Source organism: Zonotrichia albicollis, chromosome 1, assembly GCF_047830755.1.
Source record: "Zonotrichia albicollis isolate bZonAlb1 chromosome 1, bZonAlb1.hap1, whole genome shotgun sequence".
NCBI lineage: Eukaryota > Metazoa > Chordata > Aves > Passeriformes > Passerellidae > Zonotrichia > Zonotrichia albicollis.
The window spans coordinates 13,902,565-13,929,573 of record NC_133819.1 but is presented as its reverse complement, the minus strand read 5'-3'; the positions used below and the strand labels follow the sequence as shown (position 1 = coordinate 13,929,573).

General features: G+C 38.4%; 1 protein-coding gene across 16 annotated transcripts in view; it reads right to left on the bottom strand.

Moving 5' to 3' along the window:
- PARD3 (par-3 family cell polarity regulator) overlaps window positions 1-27,009 on the bottom strand; it is a 443,154-nt gene that overhangs the window by 115,680 nt on the left and 300,465 nt on the right. For 12 of the 16 annotated variants that reach the window (XM_074558690.1, XM_074558909.1, XM_074558763.1 and 9 more), the window contains 2 exons: window positions 23,073-23,289; window positions 1,100-1,210 (listed from right to left, as the gene is read on the bottom strand). In XM_074558690.1, the coding sequence (XP_074414791.1) occupies window positions 1,100-1,210; window positions 23,073-23,289 (328 nt within the window). The other 4 variants (XM_074559146.1, XM_074527814.1, XM_074559546.1 and 1 more) reach the window with 2 other exon arrangements.

Genomic DNA, 27,009 nt, shown 5'->3' with positions numbered 1-27,009 from the left:
TTTAACTGAGGAGTCTACACAAAAGTTACAGTAGCTCTCTATTATACAGTGGCTCTAATATTCTCTATTAAGCTGTTAATGATGAAGCCACCATTCATGAACTTCTGTTCTTATTTGCAAAAGAACAAGTTGCATAGAGATGGTAATTAAAGAGATCATTATGACTAATTAATGATATCTCCTCTACAAGGACAAGAAAATGTCCCTCCAGGGTTTCTGCATCAATCCTAAATTTATGGTGAGCTATAGCATGATTTTTAGATAAATGATTCTAATGTATAGTTCACTTTTACTGCTAAATATGCCTGAATCTATTTACCATTCAGCAATCAAACTTTGTAAAGTTTGTCTCCTTACTGAAGTGATGTCAAAGAGGCTTCTCTCAACTCACATCTCCCAGTTTAAGCTAACTGGTAACCTACACTTTTCAACATTTTGATGAAATTGTTCTGAGAGACACCAGAGTCTAGGCCCCAAATATCTAGGACTACAAGAGATAGGATGAAAAGTAGACTGGAAATATTGAGAAGAGCATATGACATATATATTATATAGGGGGTTTTTTATGTTAAGGGAAGCTGACAAGGAAAAATAGAGGTGCTCACCACTCATTTTTACAATTAGCAGTTTAATATATATATCATTCCATAAACAGACTGCATGTCACATAAATAGACTGAACTCCAGTGACAAATATACTGGTAAGCATAATTTTTCTGTTTCTCCTAAATTTATCAATGAAAAATCTAGATATTTAAAACTGAAGAAAAATACAAAACATACTTCATTCTATATAAATATTTGTTTTCTGAAAATGTCAATAAAATCATTTATAGAATATATAGAGAAAGCATTTCATTTTATTACTTCAGTCTCCTCAATAAGAAAGGGAGCTCTGCATCTCTAAAAGATGCTTAACACAGCCAAAGGCTGTGTTATACTATACTAATGTCCAAAATAAATCCAGCTTTGTCCTGTTATTTAAAGTATATAAACATATCAACATGTGGAAAATTTCATCAGTGAAAATTGTACTTCAGTTATTTAATTTAAAAAACAAACTCTGTCTATCAAGGTTTAAGCAAATACTGAAGTCTACCTCTCCTGTTCTTGCTTCATTCGTATTCTCTCCTCTTCTGAAGTAAGAGCTTCCTGCACTTTTATTTTACCAGTTTTCTCACTCTTGTCATCTTTGCGATGTTTGCCAAACCTGTTAATAACACACAAAAAAAGAATCTAACTTGTGACATGAACAAAACTGTATTTTCCTTCTTCCATGACAAAGAGAATTCTCCAAGAAGGACTGCTGGGAAACCAGGAAGGGAAAGCGCAAAGACCTCAGAATCTCAATTTTTAGTATTTTCAGTCTGCTTCCAGGTTGTTGGTTTTTTTTATGTAAGTTTTTTTAATTTTTATTTTCACTTCACTCCTCTTAAAAGTTTATAGAATTCCTCACTGAAGAACACAACAGACAAAAAAATAATAATTGGACCACATTTCTCCTTTATGCCAGGATTTTGGTGCCGTTATTTTTAAACAGTCAAACGATGTTTTTTAGAACAGCGTCTGTGCCCAAGGACACAGCTCAGGTTTGCATTAAGCAAAGGCTTCCCCACTTTGGAGAGGCGAGAGGGAGCTGCAGGCCTGACAGCTCCCAGGGCAACACCAGCCCTCACACCCCACTGGGGCCATTTCACCACACAGAGGACACCTTTCAAAACTGTCAATTTGTTCTTTTTCAGCACCAGGGGTTCTTATTTAAACTTTTTTACTCATGACTCTTTCCCAAAGGGTGTTCCAGTGTGGGAGGGTGAATGGAGGGATGGAGCTGTTGGGGCTGCCCCAGACAGAGATGGGTGCTGCCAACTCAGGGCTTGCCCTCTTCACATCTCCTCTTCCCCTCTACAGGCTACATTTCAAATTTTTTTAAGTTTCTTGCGTATTTGCACATTCCACTCTTTTCTTTAAACTTTCAGGGAGTGAAGAATTTGGCATTTGAGATACTCAGTTATTATTAGGACAAAGTTATTCCTATTTCTTAAGACATTTCTGATCTATTCTGGAAGGAATGACTTTCATACAGAGCAAACCAAACAAACACTTTAAAATAACCTTTAAATAGATCTAAACTTTAGATGAAAATTTTCTATTTAAGGCAGAAGGGCTAACATGTGTCTGTTAAACAGTATATATACCAATTAAATGTGGCATCATTTATCACACCAAAAACAGCAAGAATTTTACTTTTTTTATACCAGATGCTGATCTGAGAGCTGACTGACACTGCGGCACTTCACACTCAGATTCACATCAAAAGTGAAATTAAAGCACTGAGACTTGCAATCAAACACGTCTAGCAATAGTGCCAACAGGACACCACAAATGCTCATGGACAGTGAAATAAACCACAGAGCTCTTAAAACTTCCTTCTGACCTGTTAATGTAACATCTTTAAAATATTTAGAGTTCACCAGGTATTTATAATATTTCCCATTGTTTCCTTTTGATTCTAGGAGAAAGCCATTGTGTGGGTTGAAGTACACCGCACAGCAACCCTGCAGAATGATTAATTTCTGGCCATTCATTCAAGATATATTATTTATATTGTGTAATGATGTTTACAGCTCTTAGGGCAGCTCTTTAAAACCAAAATTCAAAAAATACACCATAGGAGCATGTACATGAGCTTTAAACTGTTTGCCTATTCTCCAATACAGATTGCTCATTTCCAAAGAAATTCAGGCATCTGAAAACTAAAACTGTTTATCAATAACCACCTGAAAAAGGGATAGGCAGACGACATGATGGGGTTAAGAAGTGCAAAATAGGGTGTAAAGTTAATGAATCTGATTTCATAATGTTATATGTGAAACTTAAATTCAAAACACCAACATGCATCTTTTAAAACATCCACCTATTTATTAGAGAGTAATCAAAACCATTATAAAAAGCATTTACATATATGACACAAGAGATTCAAATCAAGTTCTGGATGTTGTGCACCAGACAAAAGAGATTGTTTAATTTAAAATAGCCCTAAAACCTCTAGCCCAGAGAGGAGTTTTGGCAGAAAAACAGTGGAACTGAGCCACTCTGCCCTGACACACAGTGCCTGAGGTGGCAGCATGGGTCTGACCGACAGAACGTGCAGAGCTGTGAGGAGACAAGCAGCATATGTGTCACTCCAGCACAGCATCTCTGGGATGCTCACATTTGCCTCAGTCTTCTGTACTTCCTCAGCTCAATTAAAATATCAGATAAAGCAAAGGAATCAAACTCTGGAGTACCCAGTTTATTTATGAAAAAAATATCATTGTTTAAAAAAATGGGGGGAAGAGGGGGAAAGAAAAAAATTGGATTAGTTATTGCCCATTAGGTTTTGGCAGCAAAACAGAATTCCTGCCACCATAAATCAACTCATTTCAAGTGTGAACAGATATATAGTGAAATCAATACCTTATTAAAAAAATAAAGTACACAGGAAATTTCTAATAATCCTTGTAAGCAATCTAATAAATGTCTGGTCAGGCTGCATGATTGTGAGGAGAGCATTTCTAATGTTAACATGTAATGCAAACCCAGCAGAATTCAAAGGTTTGAATTTGCAGATCCAACCAGGCAGGTCCAGAGCACCCAGAGCTCATGTGCATTCCCAGAGAGGCAGAGGTGGCACCACTCAGGGAGCACCTACAGCAGCACCAGGGCTCAGTTGGCTTTCAGTCATGAGCAAGTTGTGGCAACAACCCTTCTTCTCTTTCAGCGTTTTCTTCCAGTCATCTGGGAATTAAAGTTCCTTCTGCCCCTGAGGACCATCCTGATAAAAGTCTCTGGCAGACAGCTCAGGTTCTTTCCCAGGGATTTCAGGGGGTGGCCACACTGTTCCCACTCTGACTGCAGCCTTCCCAGTGCCCATCTCTGGCAAGCTCAGTGGTCATCCCAGCAGTGGACGGCCTGGCAGAGTAGGAACCATGGTGGTCTTGCACAGGTGCCTTCTCAGGATTTGTCACCCGCAGGAGTGATCTATCTGCCACAATCACCACTGCCTGTAACAAGTTCAGCAACGTTAAGCACACTGTCCCTGCACTGGAGCCTGGAAAAACAAACACCATCCTCCCCCCTCCCTGACTGGGGCTTCGTGTTTCTGGCACAAGGCACAGTTGTGTTCCTGGTGGCTTAACAGTCACAAAGCTTTGAGAAGATGCCAAGATAGCATCTCAAGAAGATGGTGAGAGAGCCACCAAGTAATTGAGAAAGGTGCTGAAAAGAACTGTGATGGAGAGACATTTGTACACCCCCATACAGCTCCTTTATTTCTGTAGGGGCAACTACAGAAATGAAGTCAACACTCCCCACTACAAACAACATTCTAAGTCTTTGGTAAGATTTCTCTTGCTAGCAATAAATGTGCTTGTTATTTACTTCTATTAAAAGTGTTTGCTATTTACTTCTATTAAAAGTGCTTGCTTCATGCGGCATGATTTACAGTCATAATGAAACCCACAGCCCAAATCAGCATCCTCTCCACCAAATTTATAGCAGACATTTATAAATTATTTATTTAACAGTCATAATCAAGCTAAGTTTAACTACAGAAATAGAACATCCAGCAATGCCAAGGCACACCATTAAAACTCTCTCAGCTGTACTTGAGTGTGACTACTCTGGTGTCAAGCTATAGAAAATCATCCGTCCTAATTTCTTCAGGTAGATGTTTCCTACTCATATAAATGATGTTTCCTATTCATGAACATTACCCTAAACAGGACACTAAGAAAAAAGACTATTCAGACCACTGAAATTCAAGCAGTCTATGCAATATCCCTTCAAACCACCAAAACCACATCCCACTGTTACTGTGCGCTGTCTCCACAGCCACAGGTAAAGCCCTTTCTGCTGCTGTTTGGTGGCCCTTGTTTAGTTGTGTGGGTCAGGTCCCCAGAATCACTCCTGGTATGTACAACACCCTGAAGTGCATGCACTGGCTCAATGCAAAGATCTGGCTTAACCTATGTGAAAGTTTCATCTCCTTACAAGGGCAGCTCCTCTGGTCCCTGACTTGCCCCATGAACATTTTGTGTTTGACACCTTCCCTGCAAACCACCAAGCTTTGCACCATTGTGAATCTTCCTCCTTTACTGCTCAGGTACTCCAAAGGAAGGAGATGGAATTAGGATGTATGTCCCACACATGACCCAAGGCAAATTTAGAACCTCACTGCTTCCAATACTATTTTTTCCATAATCCATATATTGAAAGACCTGGCACACCCACATAATAAGCTCTCCCACTGAAGTGACTGGGAACAGCATAAGACTGAAACCTGTGAAGTGCAATCAAAGATATGTCCCTTGTAAAGCAGAAATCACCATCCATTTGTGCTGTGTCACACAGACTCCAGATTTTGCAAGGCCTTGAGGACACAGCCGAGTGCTGTGATCCTGCCCCTCGCTGCTCCCTCCCCAGACACAGGCGCAGCTCTCTGCTGTGTGCAGCTGCTCACGGAGTGCCTCGAGCACTTGGTGATTTTCAGGCACTCTCTGAACCTGAGATGGTCTCATTCTCACTGCTGGGGGCTGGCTGCTGGGATACTTGTTGCAGCTCTTACAAATGTAAATGAAATGACAACTTTCCTTCAGATACAGACATGAGAACTCCATCACTCAGCATCTGCACAGCAACGCTCCTTGCATTACTGAAAAGGAGGACAGAGCTTAAAAACAAAGGTAGAAACCACTGATTTTGGAATTAAAATCCAAAACCATGCAGGAAACGAGCATCTGTGGCTCTGATGTTCAGACAGTGTTGAGAATCTAACCCCAAGCTCATTTCTTTTGCTATGTTTGGTGCCAACAATCTGACTGCGAGTTATAAAAGCCCAGCCTAAATCACTGCAGAACACACCAATGCACAGACACAAGCCACTGCATGATGTGCAACCAAATTACACACACAACTGCCTCACCAAGTCACCAAATTCATAAGGAAAACAGTTCTGTTCTTTGGATATAGCTTGAGCTATATCAGCTACTCTGCAGCACCTGCAGCTACAGAAGCACAACACTGACCTGTGGGCACCACTTGCCTCAATCTCAGTTCTAATAAGCAGAGCACAGATTATTATTACCCAGAGTCGAAAATAAAAGAGAAAAAAAGAAGTGCACATTTTCCTCCAAAATCCAAGTAATAAGAAAATTACCATTCTGTTCATAAATTTCCTTTCACAGATATAGCTTAATACTTCGTTGAGGACACAAACTTCATGGTTATAGAATAATCTCTCCATAACACTAACAATGTTTACTTCATGTAACAGCTTGTTTATTCAGCAGCTCTCTCATTTAAACCCTGTTATAAAAAGTATATCTAAAAAGTAGTTTAATTTTATTTTGTAGCTGCACAAGCAAAGAAAAAACTTCTATGACTAACTGAAATACAGGTTATAAATTAAAAATATCCTGTCTGTCCAAGAGTGTGAGAAATTGATGAAAGCGAGCAGCTGAAATCTTGTTCACTCTAATTGCCAAGATACTCCAGAGTTCTACTTAATTTATATCTCCTTAATTCTCCTTTTACATTAGGGTTGGAGAAATTTTCAGGATAAGTGTTAATGCTCAAAGTCATACTCACGGATCCACAGGCTTAATTCTTAAATTCAGCCAACAACAGGTATCACAGTGAGTGAAGAAATTAAAAATTGTAAGAGGACCATCTTCTAAATGTATGATCTCTAGTACATAACAGCCAACTTATATCAGAGGAAAGGCCCATCCTCAGACCCCATGATACTGGTTTTTCACATTATTATTAATAAAAATATGAGAACACAGACCTGTATGCCGTAAGCTTGACCCTCAAATAGGAAATCTCATGAACTTTGGATAATCTAATCAAACTAAAATGAATGCCCAAACCTCTCTGTCAGCTGGCTCATTTTCAAGCTCACTTGCTTGAATGACTGCCACAAACTAGGAGGTGACCTAATCCCAAGTCTGTCATGCTGAACAGAGAGGCACTGACTAACAAGGGCCTCCAGTGGCTTTGGGCCAGTGCATCAGAGCAAATGAACAGCATGAGGCTCAACAGAGAAGACTGCTTAGCAGAACATTTAAAGAACAGGCTCAAGCTACAACATGATGCAATACATTAAAAAAAATATGTGAAATGTTCATAAAGCACACATGTAGACATAAAGAACATGTAAATGATTTTGCATAAGTAGATATAAATACAGATAGGACGAGTGAAGCAAGAAGGATGCACAAGTAGCTACAGAAATTCCACATTTAGAAGTTACCTCAAATGTAGATTCAGTTTAAAAGAATATATGTCAGCATCCTTGATACAACAAAAATAATACATGTGTAATCTGCTAAAAGGGTTTTACTCTGATGCGTTACTGATGAGATCATTGTTGTCTGCCAAATCATCCACATATTTCATTAGAATAAAGAGCTACAGAAGAAACATGCATTAGTTGATTAATGAAAAAAACGCAAAAATTGATTGAGACAAGTTCGGTAGCATTAGGTTCCTTAATAGAAAAAAGACCCTCATTAAAAATTAACAATTGGTAAGTGTCTTGAGCTATTTTGTCAGTGTTTTCTAGCTTCAAGGCATGCTCTTTTCCCCTTAGTAGCAAACAGTATTCACACACACAGAGACACACCTAACATAAACACTGCTTGAATGTTTTTGGAATGATTTCTTTTTCACCCTGCTGTATCAGCAAAATCCTACGATTTATATTGCAACATATTATTGGGACACACAAAACCTTTCTGTAGCTAAAAAAAGCAAAAACAAAAATACAGCACACAAACAAAAGCCTCCCTCTTTAGTGATGATCTGAAGGTTTAGAAGCTTTCCATTCCAAGCAAAATTGTGCAAGTGCTATTTTTAAAAACATGTTTTTAAGTGTAAACATTTCTATATTGGCAATAGATTTCTAGAAATAGCCTGTTATGACATGTTAGTAATCAATTTAGTAGATCCACTTCTAGTTGTTGGGAGGGAGTGGAGTGACTGCTGGAGTGACTCAGCAGCAGCACTGTCCTGAGAGGACACAAAAGCACTGATGTGCAGGCACCTTGATGCAGGAGCTTGTGGGCATAATTAAAATAGACGTTGATAACTTCATTTTCCATGGATCTCCTTGCAAATGTTAAAACTGATAAAGCAGCAATTCTTCTGGTGCAACATCCAGCAGAGGACCCCCGCCAGGAGGGTTCCTGGAGAACTCGACTGTCACAAACCAAGAAAAGCACATTACTAAAGGTCACAGATCACTCATGAAATAAGGAACACTCTAAAAAGGTACTGTATCTCTTCAGGCCATGATGTTTGCCTTCAAGCAATAAAGAAACTCACATGCTCAGCCACAAACACAGAAATTCAAAGCACAAGAACCAAAGTGGCTATTACTGCAAAATATTAGCCCTTTGAAGTGCCCACCTTGGGCCTGAATACTGTAAAGCATGTGAAGGTCTCCTGTGTTCTATTCACACATTTTCTCCCAGCAGCCTCCATATCACTTCTTTCCAAACATTAAAAAAACATTTTTCAGCCTCATTTAAGGGGGTGTTCTAGCACATCTCCCCAAACTAAGTTTACTCAAAAAGAACAGACAGGGTGGCCCAACGCTACACGTGCAGCAGCACCGGTGATCCCCACACCAACCTCCAGGAAAAAAGTGTAAACAAATGTGATCCATAGGTGCTTCCAGCCAGGGAAATATAATCTGCCTGCCTTTGGGAACCACTACCCCAACTTGCAAGAAAATGGGTATGATGCCAAACTAGAGACATGTCATGAGTTTTCATTCAATTATTTTCCTAAACAGGTTAGATAACATTTCCTGAAAGGCATGACGCAACAGGCAGAATATTATTCACACCAAGTCGCTCTCTTTTCACAACTTAAACATTTATAATATTTACTTCCAGCATAAAATGGTGGAACTTTTAAAAACAGATTTCTTTTATGGAAAGACCATCTGTTTGCAAATTTCTAAACAGAAGATAATCCTCTTGCATTGCTACTCGTGATTGCCTGAAGCTAGCTGGAGCCATGGCCAGCTCTAATAAATAAATAAATAAAGCACAAGCAATCAGAAAGAAAGCCCTAACTACTTCAAATCACTGTAGTTGAAAAGCAGGCTGAGAAGTTCAAAGAAACTATCAAAAATTTGACAATGATACTATTGTAAAGAAGGCAGCAAGAAGCAGAGATGTCCAAATCTACTCAGTAAGCAGCACCACAACATGGTAAAAGTCACCATAAATTATTCATATTCAGACAAAACCTGTAAAACTGGGAATTGTGGTATCCCTGAAGGAGTCAGGAATATAAAAAAAATCTTCTGCTTAGGTACAATTTTGTTAACAGTCATCAGTGATGGGAGCAACCACAGAAGTAGTACATGACATTTTAATGGACATTTCATAACAGTCTAAGCATTTTAAAGTTTGTGACCAAAGCTCTTTAATGCAATGTATGTATTCAAAAAGAGAGTAGTTATTGACCACAGTTAATTGCCCCAAGCTTAAATTTGATACACTGTCTGCTACTTGTCATTGAAGAAAGTAGTTCATACATGTGACCAACTAAGCTAATTCAGTATTTTTATATAATAGATAATTTATAAATATATAATCTCAATCAGACACATATCCTTTTATACTGTGATTTAATGTACTTAGAAATTCTCCTGTCACCCCTCTCAAACAGGATATGCCCTGTTCTAAAATGCAATACTGGACAGTAAAATACTAAACAGTAATTGAAAGACTGTAAATACAAATTGCAAAAAACAAAACAAAGCCTTACATACAGAGCCAAGAGCAGACTCCTGAAAAAGCCTGAGTGAAGGCTTGCAGTTTGTTAACACACAGACTGCATACATAAAAGCACACATACAATATGCAATACATAATATATGCATACAGAGGGATAACAAAATATTCCCAAATGCTCAGCAGCAACCACTGCCACTATTAACAAGTTCTTGACAATCTAAAGCAAAATGTGGTCATTCTTCTACAACATAAGCAGGTTTTCTATGAAGAAGTAAAACCCCACATCCCAGTGCCACTGGGTGCCAGGTTCAGCTGCCCACCCCTGGCTCACACTGTGCCAACAGGTGACACCTCCTTACCCCAGCGCTCCCCACCTGCCCACAGCTGCCCTGCAGCCACGCAGCGAGGTGGGCAACCTCTGCTGCTGCATTTGCCACACTCCACTGAGGAGTTTAAAAATTGTGGGCCCATTTAGGTAGGAACAATACCACATTGTGTGCCTCTAATTACTGGTGTCCACTCAGGATCCTCAGAGACAGCGTTTCAGCCGTGGCTACTCAGCAACGCGCTCTCTCCACAACTATACTTCTAATTCCTGCTCTGTTCATTTTAATGCATTATTGTTTCCAAATACAATGCTTCAAATTGCAAATTATGTCTGGCTCAAGGGCTGATTATGAGAAACACTAGCACTTCTGCCTCTGTGTGAATAACTCTGATAATAATGAGTGATTGATTGAGCTCCAAGAAGTCCAAATGATGAGAAGGGTCAATTTGAACATTTTTATTAGCTTCTTTTGTTAAATCTAACACTCTTCCAGGCCAGAGACAAATACTGCATCTGGTTACCATGATTTTTTTGCAGCCCTCCCTACAGAAGTACAATTTAGAAAATGGGTACTGGTCTAAAGGCAGACCTTATAAGAAATGCTAATGAAACATAAAAACCCACCCATTTTACTGGCACTCAGGAGATGGCCAAAGAAAAAGAGAATGAAAAGAAAAAGTTGCAAAGGAAATTTGCTTCAAGATTTTTTTGCCAGAAAAGGGGAAAAAAAATCCCTCAGTAATACTAAGAGGCATCACAGCTCTACTTCACAACCAAAACACTTTGCTTAATAGGCCTGCTGTAGGTAAACATGAGCTACAACATGAAAATCACTAAAAATGCTCACTAAGCACATGCAACAGCAGAGAAATTAGGACAAAAATGTAGTAAACAAGCTAGCTAGACCAGGAAATTGCAGTTACATTATTCCAAGAACTTAAGTCTTGCAGTCATGCAATTAAACTGTATAAAATCAGCAATAGTAACTTAGACACACAAAAAGTTAATCAAACTAGCTGCAGTTCATCCAGAACCTTCCAAAGATTAAATTTTCCCTACAGATCTCATTACCTAGAAATGTTAATACATAAATCAGTACTTTTTCTGTCAGTTACTAGAGATCTTTGTTGATATTTTCCTAGAAAATAACCTCTGCACGGTAAATTAAGCAATAGGTGATGTCTCTGGATCTTTAGCCTCATTCACATATCTACACTTACAGAAGGTAGAGAAGCCACAGACAATTTCCAGCAGAACACCACAGTCAACACTGTAGGACCTGTGGGGCAAGTCTGAACAAAATATTCCTAAAACCAGACAAGTGTGCAGCTGTCATTCTCTTCTCTACAACACCAAAAAGCAATTCCCCTCACTGAGCACCCTAGTGCTGATGGCTGTGGGTTACAGTTTAGGGTCTCCTGTCTCATTCTGGGTTTCACAGTGCCACTCAAGTCTCCTTGCGGCTAAAAAATAAAGTTAAATTCTATAACTAAATTAATAATGCCAACAGAACACCTTTACAAGGTACCCTAGAACACAATTCATTTGAGTGCCCTTGAAGTCTTCAAGACCAGGATGGATGGGATTTTGAGCAACCTGATCTAGTGGAAGATATTCCCACTCAGTAAGGATTCTATTAGAACTAGATGGTCTTGAAGTTCTAACTTAAACCATTCTGTGATTCTATGAATCCACTTTATCATAGAAAGCAGAGAGCAAAAAGTAACAGGCACATTATTTTGAAAGTTTGCTACAAAGATAGGGCTATGGCACAGGGACTTAGCCTGAGCCAAGGCTCTGGGTAATAAATATTAATATGTCACTGCTGGCTCCACATACCTCTGTCTCTTCTATCAGCTGATATACCCTGCAGCAGGAAAATTTAGTTTCCACATGGTGAATCTTCTGGGTGGAGAATGAAGAGCAAGCCTTTGCACTGCAGCAGCAGCACCAGAACATCCATCTCTGGAGCAGATGCAGCAAGACTCAGGTGGATCTTTGTTGGGACAGCAGGTCCCCACAGCAGCTGCTTCCAGGGCTTGCCCAGAGCTACCTGGAGCCCTGGAGATGCCTGGCATCCTGCAGCTGCCAGCAGTCAGAGCCTGAGCTGTCTTCATGGTAAGAATTTGAAAGCAGTTGAAATAACTACATCAATAGTGATTTACACAGGGCCAAGCTGGGAGCTGAGATTTTTTCAGATTCAAAAGATGTACAAAGCAGGACTTGCTCAGGACTAATTACAGGCAAGAGATGTGGGGTGGTGAGTTGGGGTGGCTTGTTTTTTGGTTTGGTTTCATTTCTTTTCCCAACCCCTATAAATAAGCTCTTAGCACAGAAAATCTCAGACCTGGACCAGCCCCATGCACACTGACATTTTTGTTCTCATTTCTACATGCTCAGGCACTATAGGAAGCAAATGACTAGGCCTGCATTTATTTAGAAATCCAGAGAGATGATGTTTAAAATAAACCCAGACTTGACTTCAAAGATATCTGGCTCTTGAGATGTTCTTGAAAGGATAACAGCTCTGCTCAGGCTCAGAGTATACAGCAATTATCACTGCCATTTCACTATTTCTTCTGAATATATAGCCTAAAATAAATCTTGAAAAAAAACTCCAACAATGAAAATGGCACTGATTCTCCACATTTCCTTTAACTTACACAAGCAGTTTTCTTCCTTTGGGGTTATAAAAGGCAAATACAACTTGCAAAGTATTTGGAGCTCTTCAGATGATACCAGGAATCCTAATGGTTAGAGATTATAATATTGTAGGTATCATTACCTGCTCAGCAACATCAGAGAAAAGAAATACTTTAATTGTCACACTACATCTGAAATTCCTGCTTGTGCCAGCATGTTGTGCTCTGAGTTTCAGGATTTTAGCACTATGTGCTAAAGACAATGATAGCATCTATAACAACATTGTGAAATATTTGAGATTTATTTGTGGTATGCTGCTGTTGAAATGTGTAACAGCAGTTCAGCTTGCATGCTAAACACACCTGGTGTTGAATATGCTAGAGGCACTTGCAATTGGTATAAAAATATACTACTTTAGTACTGTGGTACTGAAAATTGCTGATAAAGATAAGATTCTAGATGCATTTTTGTTTTTTAATCTTCTTTTTCAGATCCTTTAAAGCTAATCCATAAACTTGGTCACTGATTAGCCTTTTTTTTACCAAGCACTACTTATAACAGCTCAGCATGAAAAAGGAAACTACATCTTCAGTGATTCATCTCTCCAACATCCATCCAGCATTCATCCACCTTCAAACTACACTCAACACCAGTATCTGGGAGCTCAGGCATATGTTTTTAGCATACATATATTTCATATTAATACAATGCAGGAAACATCATAGGACATCAAAACCCCTGAAGACACTAGCATGGACTAGGTACTATCGTATTTTTAAAATGAGAAAATAGCTCCTCTTGAAAGTTTAAGTAACTTGCCAAATTCCAAGAGTTTTTGTACTGCAAGCCAAAAACATTAGGACTAAATATGCAGATTTCATTGACAAAGCTCAATCTGTGAAGTTAAAAATCAGTTAACATTGGTTGAAGTAGTTATTTATAACAGAGAATTTATCTACCAATACAGCATTTCCAACATATTTTCAACATGACATACAAACTCTTTAAAAACAGCCTATCAGTAGTAGGCTGTTATATTTATTGAAATTAGTCAAGTTCGCCAAGCAGTTTTATGAAACTATACTATGTTCTTTTTCCTTTTTGGACTTGGAGCTACAAGACTGATAGCAAAAAAGTCCTGAAAAAAGTGTTAACATTCGTAGAAACTAAGAATTTATCTTCTGCAAAAGCAAACATTTCAAAATTTACTGTTAACCACATCATCAGCTAGACCAAACATACACTGTAAAACCAGTTCTTGAATTCATTCCAGTAGGGTCTATTTTATAAACATCTACAGCCCTTTCTTTCACTTTTGCTTATTGTAAGTTTGCCCAGAAGTGGTAAAATTTAATACATGGTGGAACACTACATTAACTACTGAAATGTTATTGCACATCAAAAAGGTTTACTGCTACTTTGTAAACATGCTTACCTGAGTGCCATAAAATGCTGACATAATGAGCCAGATCTACTGCAGTGCACTGCAATCAGGCCTGGGCACTTGAAATGCAAAAGCAGCTCCTTGATACAAAAGTCATTTACACAATCTCTAAAAGACATTTTTGTATATGGCATACCTCAAATTTTGTATTATTTTGGAATTAGGTAAATATACCCCAAAGGATCAGTAACAGGACAAATTGCCCAGAACAGAATATGTGTACACATTGTATTTTGTACTTGAGCACAAAGGCAGTGTCTCAAGAAACCCCTGAGCTACAGATCCCTGAAGCCCTGGGAACACCTGATCATCCAATTCTGGTATCCCAGCCTTGGGAGCTACCACTGCTCAGTGTCAAAGTACTGGGATACAGGGAATTCCTGGGTGTCATTTAACTCTTGTGCGACCAAATTCTTATGCTTTTACCTTAAATCCTAAGGAATCAGCCAAATATGAGTGGAATTAAAAAGAACTCTTTCTCCCCCTTCAAAAGTAAAATAAACTTCCTCCTTTTGTGACTGGCTGAACTACAAATGCCTGAGGTTTTACTTGATATATGTACTTTGGGATGAAAATGGAAAATATCAGCATTAATGCAACACTAATTTTAGATATTTAACAAAAAACAGGTGACATTTTCTGGTGTAGCACGAAATAGTAGAAAGAAAGATTCCTGTCAACTGTTTCTTCCTCAGTTCCACAGAAAATAATCACCTTTTCTAGCTCAGTGGATCTTATAAGACACTATTACCCCATCAGACAATCAGCTCAGTATCCTAACAGTTGCCAGTCAAAGACAATTTGGAGTAAGATGCTTGGAAGCACAATGAAAAAACAAAAACCCTCTTTATAGAGAAATTATTCCTTAACATTTAGCATGCCATGAATGTAAGGAGTCTCAAATACAGGTATGTTACTTCCTATACTCTTGGGGTCCTGTGAGGTCAGCAGTCCCTGAGGGTAACACAAGGTCCTTTAAAATGTCAATTTTTTGCATGAAAATCTTATTGTACATCCACATGTTCTTGATTCATGAGAAGCATAAGTACATGCTGGTTGATTCACATTTTTTGTACCAGCAATTATTCACTGTCTCTCATTCCTAACTTACCAAGGACAAATACTTTTCACCAGGAGAGTGGTTAAGCATTGGAACAGGCAGCTGAAAGAGGCTGGTGACTCTCCTTCCTTGGAGATATTTGAAAATAAACTGGCCATGACACTCAGCTGATGAAAAGTTGAAGCTGGGCTGCTGTGAGGAGGAGATGAACCAAGCAAAAACCTTTCTTGCTCAAATCACTAAGAGTGCAGTACTTTGGATATCTCTTCAGCTCCTTATAATTATTTTTCTTTCCTCTAGAAGTCATCAACAGATTCACAGTGGGAGAAATACAACTTTATGTCCCACTGTCACCATGTTTCTAGTATTTCCCTCTCTCTTATTCTTTCTACGGAACTCGTGTTCCTCTTCGTTCTTCCTGAAGCAACAATTTAAAAACCTAAATAAGGCCTCTGAAAGCCTTATAGCTACTATTTTCCTACTGCATTCAGGGAAACACAGGTGCTCACCAACTACTTCCATGCCAGTGTATTCTATTCCAGAAATTATACACTGCTTTAATCCCATTTTGCCATTTTCACTGAGGGGTTGCATTATTATGTCTTCAATGACTATTTCTTTGCACAATAGTAGGACAAGTTAACATCTAAACAGGAGGCATCAGCCTGCCAACACAGCACAAATACAAATCATTGCTCCTGGGGACTGAAATGCAGTGGTAAGTTGGAGCTTTGCCTTTTAGAAAAGGATCAGCTGTCCTGCAGCTGCCAACTTCAGTACCTTAAGAAAATGTGACTTAACCACCTATGTCATCCCAGATACAAAACTATATTGAGTTGCATTCATTTTCCTCTAAGTCAACATTACTATTTCGTTTTTTTAAAAAGGATTTTCAAAGATGAGTCTGCTTTAAAAACATAATCTACAGCATCCACAATATATACCAATGTACAGGTACTATCAGTAGTGAATTAAACCTCCAAAGAAGCTTTCCAAGAGATAACAAAACACATGTCATTAACAGAGCTTTTCACCTAGCAAATACTTCATGTCTCAAGACAGTATTTATTTATGATGCCTTGTTATGGACTAGGGCACTGCATATTTAGTCTTCAATAATCACATGAGGTGGAAGAAAAAATCCTATTTCTATAGGAGCTTAAACTGAAATTGACTTTGAATCTCTGAACTGTCAACAAATTCTTCCCTGAAAAGGCTGGCTTTGCAGAGATTATAAAGAAGGTGTCATCCCTGACACTTGTGTTCTATATTCATCCAGCAGGCCTGGAAGAGAAGTGTGCAGAACGCCGGGCAGGATGGCAGGGGGCTCAGCTGTCACCCTGTCTGCCTCCCTCGCTTGCTTTGCAGGCAAAGACAGTGCTGAAGGTGTCAAAGGTTCTCTATTTAAAGTCGCTGACAAGCAAAGGAAGAACACTGGGAGAATATGTTAGCAGCCACTATGAACTCATCTCTAGTAACAAGTCATCCTGACACTTACTTCTGGATGTTAGAAACAAGAGCCCTGATTCTATTGAAATTTAAAAAGAAAAAAACAAAACAACCAAACCTCCATACACTATACCACCATCAGATTTATAAGTTCAAGATTTACTCTGGGAAAATCCAGAGTAAAGAACACATGGAGCAAAATCCCTGCTTTCTGTCAGAGTGGCAAACCAGAAAGCCACATACGATTATGTTAATCTCCCACTTCAAATCTCCCTTGCACAATTGCATACCACTGCTTTCTGTGTTTCGTTTAAAAGTCATAGAGTTTACTAACCACTTAATGAAGCTGCATTCCTTAAATCCCTGACAGATTATGTGAACTTGTTTGGTTCAGAAACATAAATTTGCCATTCCACTACCCCCTGCCCCAATGACATCTTAGTCTAAAGTGGGTGTGCTTGGGGCTGCAGGCAATGAAACACACCTTTGCTCAAATCAACTGCCTCCATCCAGCAGCAGGCAGAAATGCACAGAGAAAGGAAGGAGCACTGCTTATCTTTCCAAAAAAGAAAAGTTATTTCCAACCAAGCTTATCTCTTTCAGTCCCTTATTTAGTTTTAATTGGAAAGAAGTAAGTGAAGAATATGAAAATGCTTTGAAAGACCCTTGTAAGAGTCCTGGGTAATCGTCTGCATCAAAGATGACAATTCGCTGCATGGCTGATTTGATTTGCAAGGCTCTTCTGATGCTGTGCGTCCCAATGGTCAGCTGAAACTTTGAAAATGGATCAGGACAAAGTAGCCCAGAGGAGACAGAAAAGGTGCATCAACAGTGTCCAGCTTGCAGACAGGATGAGGTCGGTGCTCCTCCTCTAAAGTGAAAGGATATCCTGCTTAGACCCTGCATCCAGGATTACAGTAAGCCACGCATTTTCTATCTGGTGGCAGAAGGGGGGAAGCAGATGTGGACTTAATGACAGTTGTGCCAGCTGGCTTGTAATAGCAGCAGGCAAAAGCCAGAGCACAAATGGCCGCAGATTCCATTTACCTGACCAACGACCCAGCTCAGTGTTTCTGATGGAAGTCTCAGCACAAGCAGCACAAGCTGTCGGCAGCATTCTTTTATGAGCATTAGCAAACCCAGGCACAACTCAGCATGCAACAATGAGCTTCCAAGTTTGAAATGATGCAGCTGATGGGTGTTTAAGCACTAACCTCCTCCTCTGTGTTCCAAGGCTCAAGATTTATTGTGTTTTATTCCATGAGCACTCGAGGAAAAAAAACCCTCTAACTTTCAGAGCTCATTCCCATGTTTTCTATTAAGGCCATATATCAGTAAGTGTCATTCACCAATACAAAGTCCTATTAGTCATGCTTCCAAGGAAAATGTCATTATTGCTGCATCTTGAGCTACTGAATGACAGAAATCAGACCACCGATTTTGTTTTATCAAGTTCAAAGTATTTGCCAGTCCTGCTGATTAGGATATAATTCAACAGTATTTTACACAACTCAGACATGTTTTAGTTATTGTGCTCAGTTAAAAGTCTGAAGATTGCTATTAAATGAAAGAGAAAGAAGGTTATTACCAAATCAGTGGTATAACCTTTGTGAGTTGCTTTTCATCTCCTCACAGACATTACAATGAGAAAACTTAAATGAAAACCAGAATAGGCAATACAAGGAAGTCATGTAACAAGCAACAGTAATCCACATAGGTTATTCTCCCAAATGCCTAGTCAGTGGTCTCAGATAGCTCATGTGGTTGAAATGTGTAATTCAGAGCTACAAATAGTATGTTTATAAATCTGGACATGTCCAGTGCGCCTTGGAAACAGCTGTGTGGGGGGATAAAACCAGCCAGCAGTATATCTGATTTCAGCTAAACAAGGTTGCAAACTGAATTATCTATTTCCTCTCATAGAACTGGAAGATGCAACACTGCAAGGCTCACAGTAATCATTTGAAATGTAATTAAATCCAATTAGGATTAGATTTTAATCTGGGGATATTACATTTGCATTGGTTATTCAGTGCATTGATTTACCCACCTATGTGCTACAACACTTAAAATGGGAATTAAGGATCACCATATGTTATGACTTTACATCTCCATCAATATAACAGGCCAGATCTTAAAATGTGCAACCTCCAATACAAAAAACATCTATGCATATGATTAATTTTGAGCATACAGTCTTCCTCTATGAAGCTCAATACACAGTGCTTATGTTCTCCATAAACTTTCTCCTGGAAAGTCAGGTTTATGTGTGACTCAGGTACTAATTCCTATGGTAGAAAATTTATTTACTTTATATAACATATTTTTCCACAGATGCATCAAACTACATTACCTCTATTCCATAAATGACCCCCAAAACTGCTGCAGATATTTCTTGATGAAACCCAAGATTAAGACACAAGTCATATTCCCCATCTTTTGTTCTCATCATCTGCTCCCCACACAAATCTAAACATACCCTATGAATTTTCAAAGCCATTTTTCTCCAGTCATATCAAGGGTTAATTTTTTCAGTAGATTTGCGGATTTTTTATCAGGCAATGACTGTCCCTAGATATTTTTAGCAAGACATGACTAGCTAGCTTAGTCTCCCTACTATTCCCTTTCCTGCCTTTAGAAACCCAGAGCTGCTTCTTTCTCCTCATTATTCTCAACGTCTTGGAAGTTTCATTTTCACCTAAAGATGTTATTCCTCAGACACATCCTGTCCTGTGACTGACCATTTGCTGGACATATTTTGTATCATCAGTTCAGTCACCCATCTAACTTTATCCAAGCTTGCACACTGGGAAGAAGCATGAATTAAGTAAAGGGACTGCCAGTGAAGCAACACCACAGCAGATGTGTCATTTCATCATCATCCGAAATCTTCATATATAACATCTCAGCTCTTCCTCTCTCATATCCTCTGGGGATAAACTTTCATAGAAATACTCTGTACACAATAGGGGCAAAAGGAAGAGGAAAAATGCACCATATACTGTTTTTCTCTCTCAGGAGAGGAATGTCAAAGAATTGCACAACACAGAGACCCATTAAATTAATGTACATCTACCAGCACTAATTACAGGCACACTCTTTGAAACTGTGAAGACTCTTCCTTAAGGCAGCACTATAATAACTTCTTCAACAAGTGATTGGTGTTGTCAGGTTAATTTTTATCAAGAAACAAAATCTCTACTTAAAAATAAAATCAGACTCAAAATGAGTAAACATATTTCATATTGCATTTGGAGAAGCATACAGATTTTTATAAACTTCTGATGTCAATACATATATTCAATGAAGGCTTCTCAGCAGTGAGAAAAAAAGCTAGCAGAACTTCATTTCAGCTTCCCAAAAGCTATTTGCTCAGCTGGCAATGGCCATCCAGGCACCCTCTGACTGAAGAAGGAGGAGCTGCACAGCATTTCACAGGCCACAGGATCTGGCACATGATCCTCCTGAAAGGCTAAGACAAGAATGATTCCAATACTCAGATAAAACAAACAGATTCAGGTTTAAGCAAAGCACTGCAGCACCTGCCTCTCCTCCAATAGACCAATATTTCTGCTCAACACTTTTCTAGGCTAACTTCTGTCCTATTTTCATTTGCGAGAAGACTTCTCAGCCAAATGGCACAATTAAATAATCCATTGTGTCCTGAAGTGTCAGTTTGAAATACACATATGCTCAGGCAGATTTATGTCACAGTCAGAAGGTGAACTTCCAGCTTGTCGACAGCCCAATGCCAGCAAAGGTCTCTGGAAATACCAGGAGCTGTGTGTGCCAGAGCCACACAGTTTTGCAGTTTGCAGCTCTACACCAAGGTTCTGTCAATCCTCTTTACTACAAGCAGCAAAACAATGGAGGTGTTTAGAAGATTTACTTATGATTTTGACTTATCTCAGTCATCCAGGGATTTCTTGGAAATGATGACTAGATGCTGAAGGATAAAGGTAACTTAGGGTTCTCTAGTGAGACTTTCCATCTCACAGTAGAGTTTAATGAAGATTCCAGCAGTAAATCCTAAGATTTTTACTGAACACAAGGAGACTTATTTTTATACATCACACAGACTCTTCTTTATGAGATGCCAGTTTGCATATAGGTAATGAAAAGCTCTTTGGCTAAATACAGACATATTTTTTGGAATAAAGTGTCAGTTAATAGCAACTTCATCCCACAAGTGTTTTTGACCATACAACCTAATGAAGAAATATTTTTTAAAAATTAGAGCACTGAAAAGGAAGAAAAAAGTGAAAAAGGAGAAAAGAAAAAGAACGACAAAGAAATTACAACGTTGTGCAGAACTAAAACATCCAATTATGCTTTGATCCTGGTTTGAATTTTAAATGTTACTGTCATCATTACTTTCTATCACGCAACTTCTTTCAGTGATTACTTGATATCTATGATATATGTCAAATGTACAGAAAAACAAAACATGTTATAGGTAGAAGTAGTAGCTTATTTTGCAGACATAACAAAGCCCTTCTCTCAAACATTATTGAGAAGCCTGTCAACAAAGCAAATCAAGCACCAAGTGGAAATGAGACATAATGCTTAATTCTCTCAATCACCATTTTCTTCCTTGCCAGGAACACCTCTCTTGTGTGGGCTGACAAGGTGCAAGCTAATTTACAGATCCAGGAGGAGCCAGCCATATCCAGATAGCACAGCTCTCACATTAATTAAGCAGAGACTGAAAAGTAAAGTTCACTCAGAAATGGTAGTGAAGGAAAAAAACCTCAAGAAAATGTTGACTGTTATGAAGAGCAAACAACAAAGCATTGGATCATCCTATCACTCAAATGAGTGTTGTTTCCAAATTAGACATTTCAGAAGTGTTCTATCAAGCACACAGAAAAGGTTACCTTGCCTGGCCCATGGAGCTGCCCAAGTTTTCTAGATGCTGTAAAAACTTTGTGACTGAACTCACAAGACAACACTCAAGGTATCCAAGATGCTACTACTCAGAGCCTATAGGATTTATCATGCATATTGTGCCTCAATTTTACCTGGCATTTCTGCTGTTTAAAAATGACAGAGTGCAGAAAAGAATCAGTCAGCATTTCACATCTCCTGCCTTCCACACTCTGCCAGAGTGGGGTGCCATGCTCTGCTCCAGGCTTGAATTGAGGCAGGCAAATATCCAGAGGATGAGGGCATCCCCATGGGCTTTGCAGGCTGAAGGACTCCCTTCCTACCTGACACGAGGGACAATCTCTTATAATTCTTCTTCTGTTCTATGACATACACTGTCTAAGAGCCTGCTATTATTTAGTGTTTCCTAAAGCAGATTTCAAAACTGTATTTTCAAATTAACTACTTTTTTTCCTAATTAACCACTTTTTCTACTTACTACTCTCATAATATCATTCTCAGTCACAGAACAATTCTCAAGAAGCTGTGCAGTTACAACACATGTTAAACTAATATTTTACAGGATAAAGAAAGTAATGGGATGAAAGTTAACTGAAACTCCCCTTATACACTTTCAGAGTAGAATCATTAATAAATAATTAAAATAATACCAGTACCTCACTTTAAAATTAAATAACAAAACAACCACTGCTTTAATATTGCTTTTTCTTTGAAATGTGTTTATTTACTCTAGCTGGCTAAAAGAAGGACTGGTTTTCTTGCTCTCTCACCCCTTTCCACAAGTGATCAAAGATGTTTGTCATGTTACAACATTTACCCACAACAGCAGGGTGTACCTCAGCAGTGTGCTCCTTTCAGCTCACTCATGTCTGCTGGAGAGATGACTCCTTTAAAAAGAACTCAGTGTTTGGTAAATCAGGTTTTCACTGACCCGTTCTCTATGGATTCTCAGAGCACACAACCTTAGATCCTGTCTTCCTTGAGAGAAGCACGCTGTTTCTCAGTCTCAAACTGATTAATCTCTTTCACATCCTGCCTTCATGATACCAATAGTCTTAACAGTAAAGCAAAGAAAAACATTCATTTAGCAACACATAAGCTTTGGGTACAGTATTAAAGGGGAAAAATAAAACAAAATCCCCAATGTTTTGAGTTGTCAAAGGATATGTGCCTTACTTAGACATCACCAAAGACTCTTTCAAAACCAAGCAGTCTGTGGCTTAAAATTACTTTTTTCTTTGCCATTCCTTTCCTTTGGCCTGCCAGCCATCTCCTTCTCTTTCATTCTGAGCTGCTTCTCCTTTATGACACCATCCATAGACTGAAAAATTGAGAGATCAGCCTATATACACCGTGTATGGAATTGCATAGTAAAATATGGCCTCAGCAAGAATTTACAATAATGACTAATTAGAAAAACAAACTTCTTTTTATAATTAATTCTACATTTGATTGCAAAGTACCTACCTGAACATGTCTCCTAAGCCTTTCAGCATTCCTTTCTTTGCCTTAATTTTATCCTTCTCTTTATCTCGATCTTTCTTCTTTTCCTTTCCAGTTTTTTTTCTGTCACCTTTATCTTGGCTTCCATTCATGTGTCTCTCTAATGAGTGGGATGGCTGATCACTTGCTGTGGACACAGATTCTCTCCCAGATCTTGAGCTCTCCTCTGTGTCTTCCTCCACTGAAAGCACATATTAAGAAACATCAGTGACGTAAGAACAAACAAAAAGAGCAGATTTTTGGTATATTCCATAACGTATTTTGAAGCAGGATATATGCAAAACCACAATAAACTCTTTTTTTTAAATCAGTATCTGCTTACATGGTTTTCCAAGAGTCTTCATTAGAAGTATTAAACTCAAAAAAGCAAGGAATTCACCTTTGCAGACCATTCTGCAAAACACAATTTGCACTTTATGGGTACTCTGGATAACGTATGGATTAATAAAGAGAATTAGCAAAGTGATATTAATTGGTCCATTTTGTTTCAGTATCTAAATCAGTTGAGGAGAGATGTAGAAATATCTGCAAGAAGTAACAACACCAGTGCAGCATGCCTTGTCCATAAATTCTCAGTTATATTCTCATAAAAATATGAAAGTCATTAGGGAGTGTTAAACCTCAATGCAAGCCATAATAGACTTTCTTCCTTCTGCAAGTAACATAATAGTTTAGTTATGCTTCTTCATTTGCTGGAGCCATTTAGAACACATCATGCACCATGATTGTTATTTTTGGTGTTATTCTTGGTTGAGATGGGGCAGCCTGGGAGGTTGAGGTGAGATTTCATCCAGTGGAACAAGTTAAATACTTTAAGGGCAGATAAAATGTTCCTTGTCTGTTTCTAATCAAAGACCAGGAGTCCTAAAGCACAACCAAGGTTAGATTTAACAGCCCACATGTAGTTCAGAAAGTTTGAAAGAAAAATTTCTAAAAGAAGAAAATCCACTGAAAACCAGAAAACTGCTTCAGTAGTTTAGTAAGAAAGAAACAAAACACTTCAAGCTGGTGGGTCAGAACACTGCACTGCATGCCCTGTGAAGCTGGGACTTTCCATGAGCTCTAACATTTTATATCATCACATTTAAGTAGGGCTCCAACCATCTCCCAGCTTTCCAACAGACTGCACAAAGCAGCAATTAGGATCACAGATGCATACTTAGTGTTGCCTCCTGTAGCTCCAATGAATACAAAGGCTCCAAACAACTTTTGGCAGTATAATTTGAAAAAAACACAGCCTTGCCTTATATATTTACAGTATATGGAAAAGAAGGAGAATTTTTGTACTCAATAAGATTTTGAAATGGTCATGGCTCATAGAAGGAAAAAAATGTTTTTTAGTTTCACCTATATTTATTACTTCTTAATATTATTCTGCTAATATTGTTCAAGATCTCAGCACCACTTTTACAGCCAACAGAAGAGAGTAATTCTTCAGAAATTTCTCATATGTAGACTACTGTAGAATATAAACTTGCTTTTCTCCGTCATCATTCATCTTCACCTTGCAAGTAAATCATTGAACCTGAAAAGTCTACAAATCACTGACAGAAAGCCATTCAATATGTCTTCTCTCTCTCAGAAAGTTGCTTGCAAAATACTCTTTATTCCTTAATATTACAATCCACAGATGTGTCCAATAGACTTTGCACTTATTCACCAAATATAAAGTTTTCTATAAATACTCTCCAGCCCTGGATGATCACACAGATATATTTCAAGAAAAATATACCATGCCAGATACATCTCAACATTAGTAACTGTTTTTGAATCTTAACTAGCACTCTCAAGTACAAACCCCCAGAGTGGCCAGGCCTTGACATTTAATTCAGGACTGCTATGAGTAAAGCAGATGATACAGCAGCTTCTCAACTGTAGATACAGTTTTAATATCCATGTTATTGTATTTTAGGAAACTAATAGGTCCTATACATGCCTCTGTACTAGCTGTTCTTGTACTTTTTTTGGTCCCAGCGCTTCTTAATCAGTGTCTGGAATGATATTTAGTTATTATTAAAAGAATTGTGGAAAAACACTTTGGAATAGAAATGTTAATTTTTCACATGTTAATTTATAGCTACAATCTGTTCTAACTAGACATTTAAAAGACTGTACTTGCAAACGAATATAATTAGCAAAAAAAAAAAACTGTATGACATTTCTGACAAATTTTGAGATCAACTGTTTACTTGGAACTTCACTGCTAGAATTTTAAAGATGAATCAGTTTTGACCTATGTTTGTTCATAGTCACATAACAATACATTAAATAAATCATATATATATTGTTTGCTGTGCTATGCTGAGTTGCAGAACAACTTGCCACAACAGTGTGTCATGGTTTAGGAAGGGTACTCCCCAGTTTGGTGGTCCTACTCAGACTCTCCAAAACATGTGCCACCCACCTGCTCCCCTTCCCTTCCCCTTTGCCCCTGCAGCAGGATGGAGAGGACAGCTGGAGGCACAAAAGGTAAAGATCACAGGCTGAGATGAGAACAATTTACTGGAAACAGCAATGAGATAAGAAAACCAACAGTAACAGCAACACCACGAATGAAAGAGCACACAAGGAAAGAATGATTGGCCCACAAGGAAAGAACGATTGGCACAAAGAAAGGAATGATTGGCCCACAAGTTCTCACCCCTGACAACACCTGACTCTTCTGTCCACTACTCTACAGGACCTGGTAGGGACCCCTTCCCCTGTCCCTGGAAAATGATGTGAGGTGGTATGGAATAACCTCTGGGTCCTGGCCATAGTCAGCCCTGTCCTGGCCAGAATCAGAACACAAAGCTCCCACTTGCTATTTATTTTGTACGTTCCATGAGAACAATGTCTCCTTTCTGCATTAGTGTTGCAATTAATATTTGTCTATCATACACAGTTTGCTTGCAATTAACTCAGTAGCTTAGACTGAGGCCTGTGAACTGGGATGCCTGTTCTCCTGGAGTAAACACTGGTCTCTCCACTGAACTAAATAGATTTCCAGTTTTCTTAAAAGGACCTGACATGAAGAAGCTTGTTTTACTTTTATGCAGTGCAGTCATCCTGCAATTAACATACACATAATTACTAGTGTTTAGAACAAATGCAAATGCTGCTCAATTAAAATTCAAACCCAGGCTACAAATGAAACTTCTAATTTTTGTTATGTTGCAGTAATGACATTAGGTTACTGCAAAACGCAGGATGTATTTGTTTTGGTGCTGTTATTTCCTTTTTTTCCTGCAACCTCCTGCCTCTCCATTCAGGATGCTGAAGCCAAAAAATTAAATTGGAGTATACTTTAAACATCAATTAAACTGAACACTAGTGTCATTTCATGAACCACACTGCAGTATAGAGAACTACACAAACAGGTATTATGAAGCTATTCTCCTAATTAGTCCATAAAATGGAAAAGATGCACATGAGGAATCAAAGCTACTTAATGTGAAACTATTTTGCCACTAAGCTTCTAGGCCTCTTATTGTGATATTTAATACAGCCCTAGATTCCAGCAATTAAGATTCAGCAAAAGATTAGAAAGCTTTGTTGATCTCTCCCAATCAAAATTCCTTGTTCTTCTTCATGCCACTAAAGATAAACATTTTGCTTCTAGTCAGCTATTTCAAGTATTAAAGAAAAAAACAAACCAAACAAAAAAAAAAAAAAAAAAAAAAAAACAAAAAAAAACCAAAAAAAAAACCAAAAAAAAAGGAAAAAACCAACAAAAAACACCCCAAAACCAGGAAAAATTATCTGTAAAAGCTGAACACCCACATCTCTTTCCACAAATGCTCCTTCTTTATAGCCATTAAAACTCACACACATCTTCTCAAATAATTAAAATGTTACCTCAGAACCAGTCAGTGCCATGTGATTTTAATCCTACACTTAGTAATTTAATAGCACATTGTTG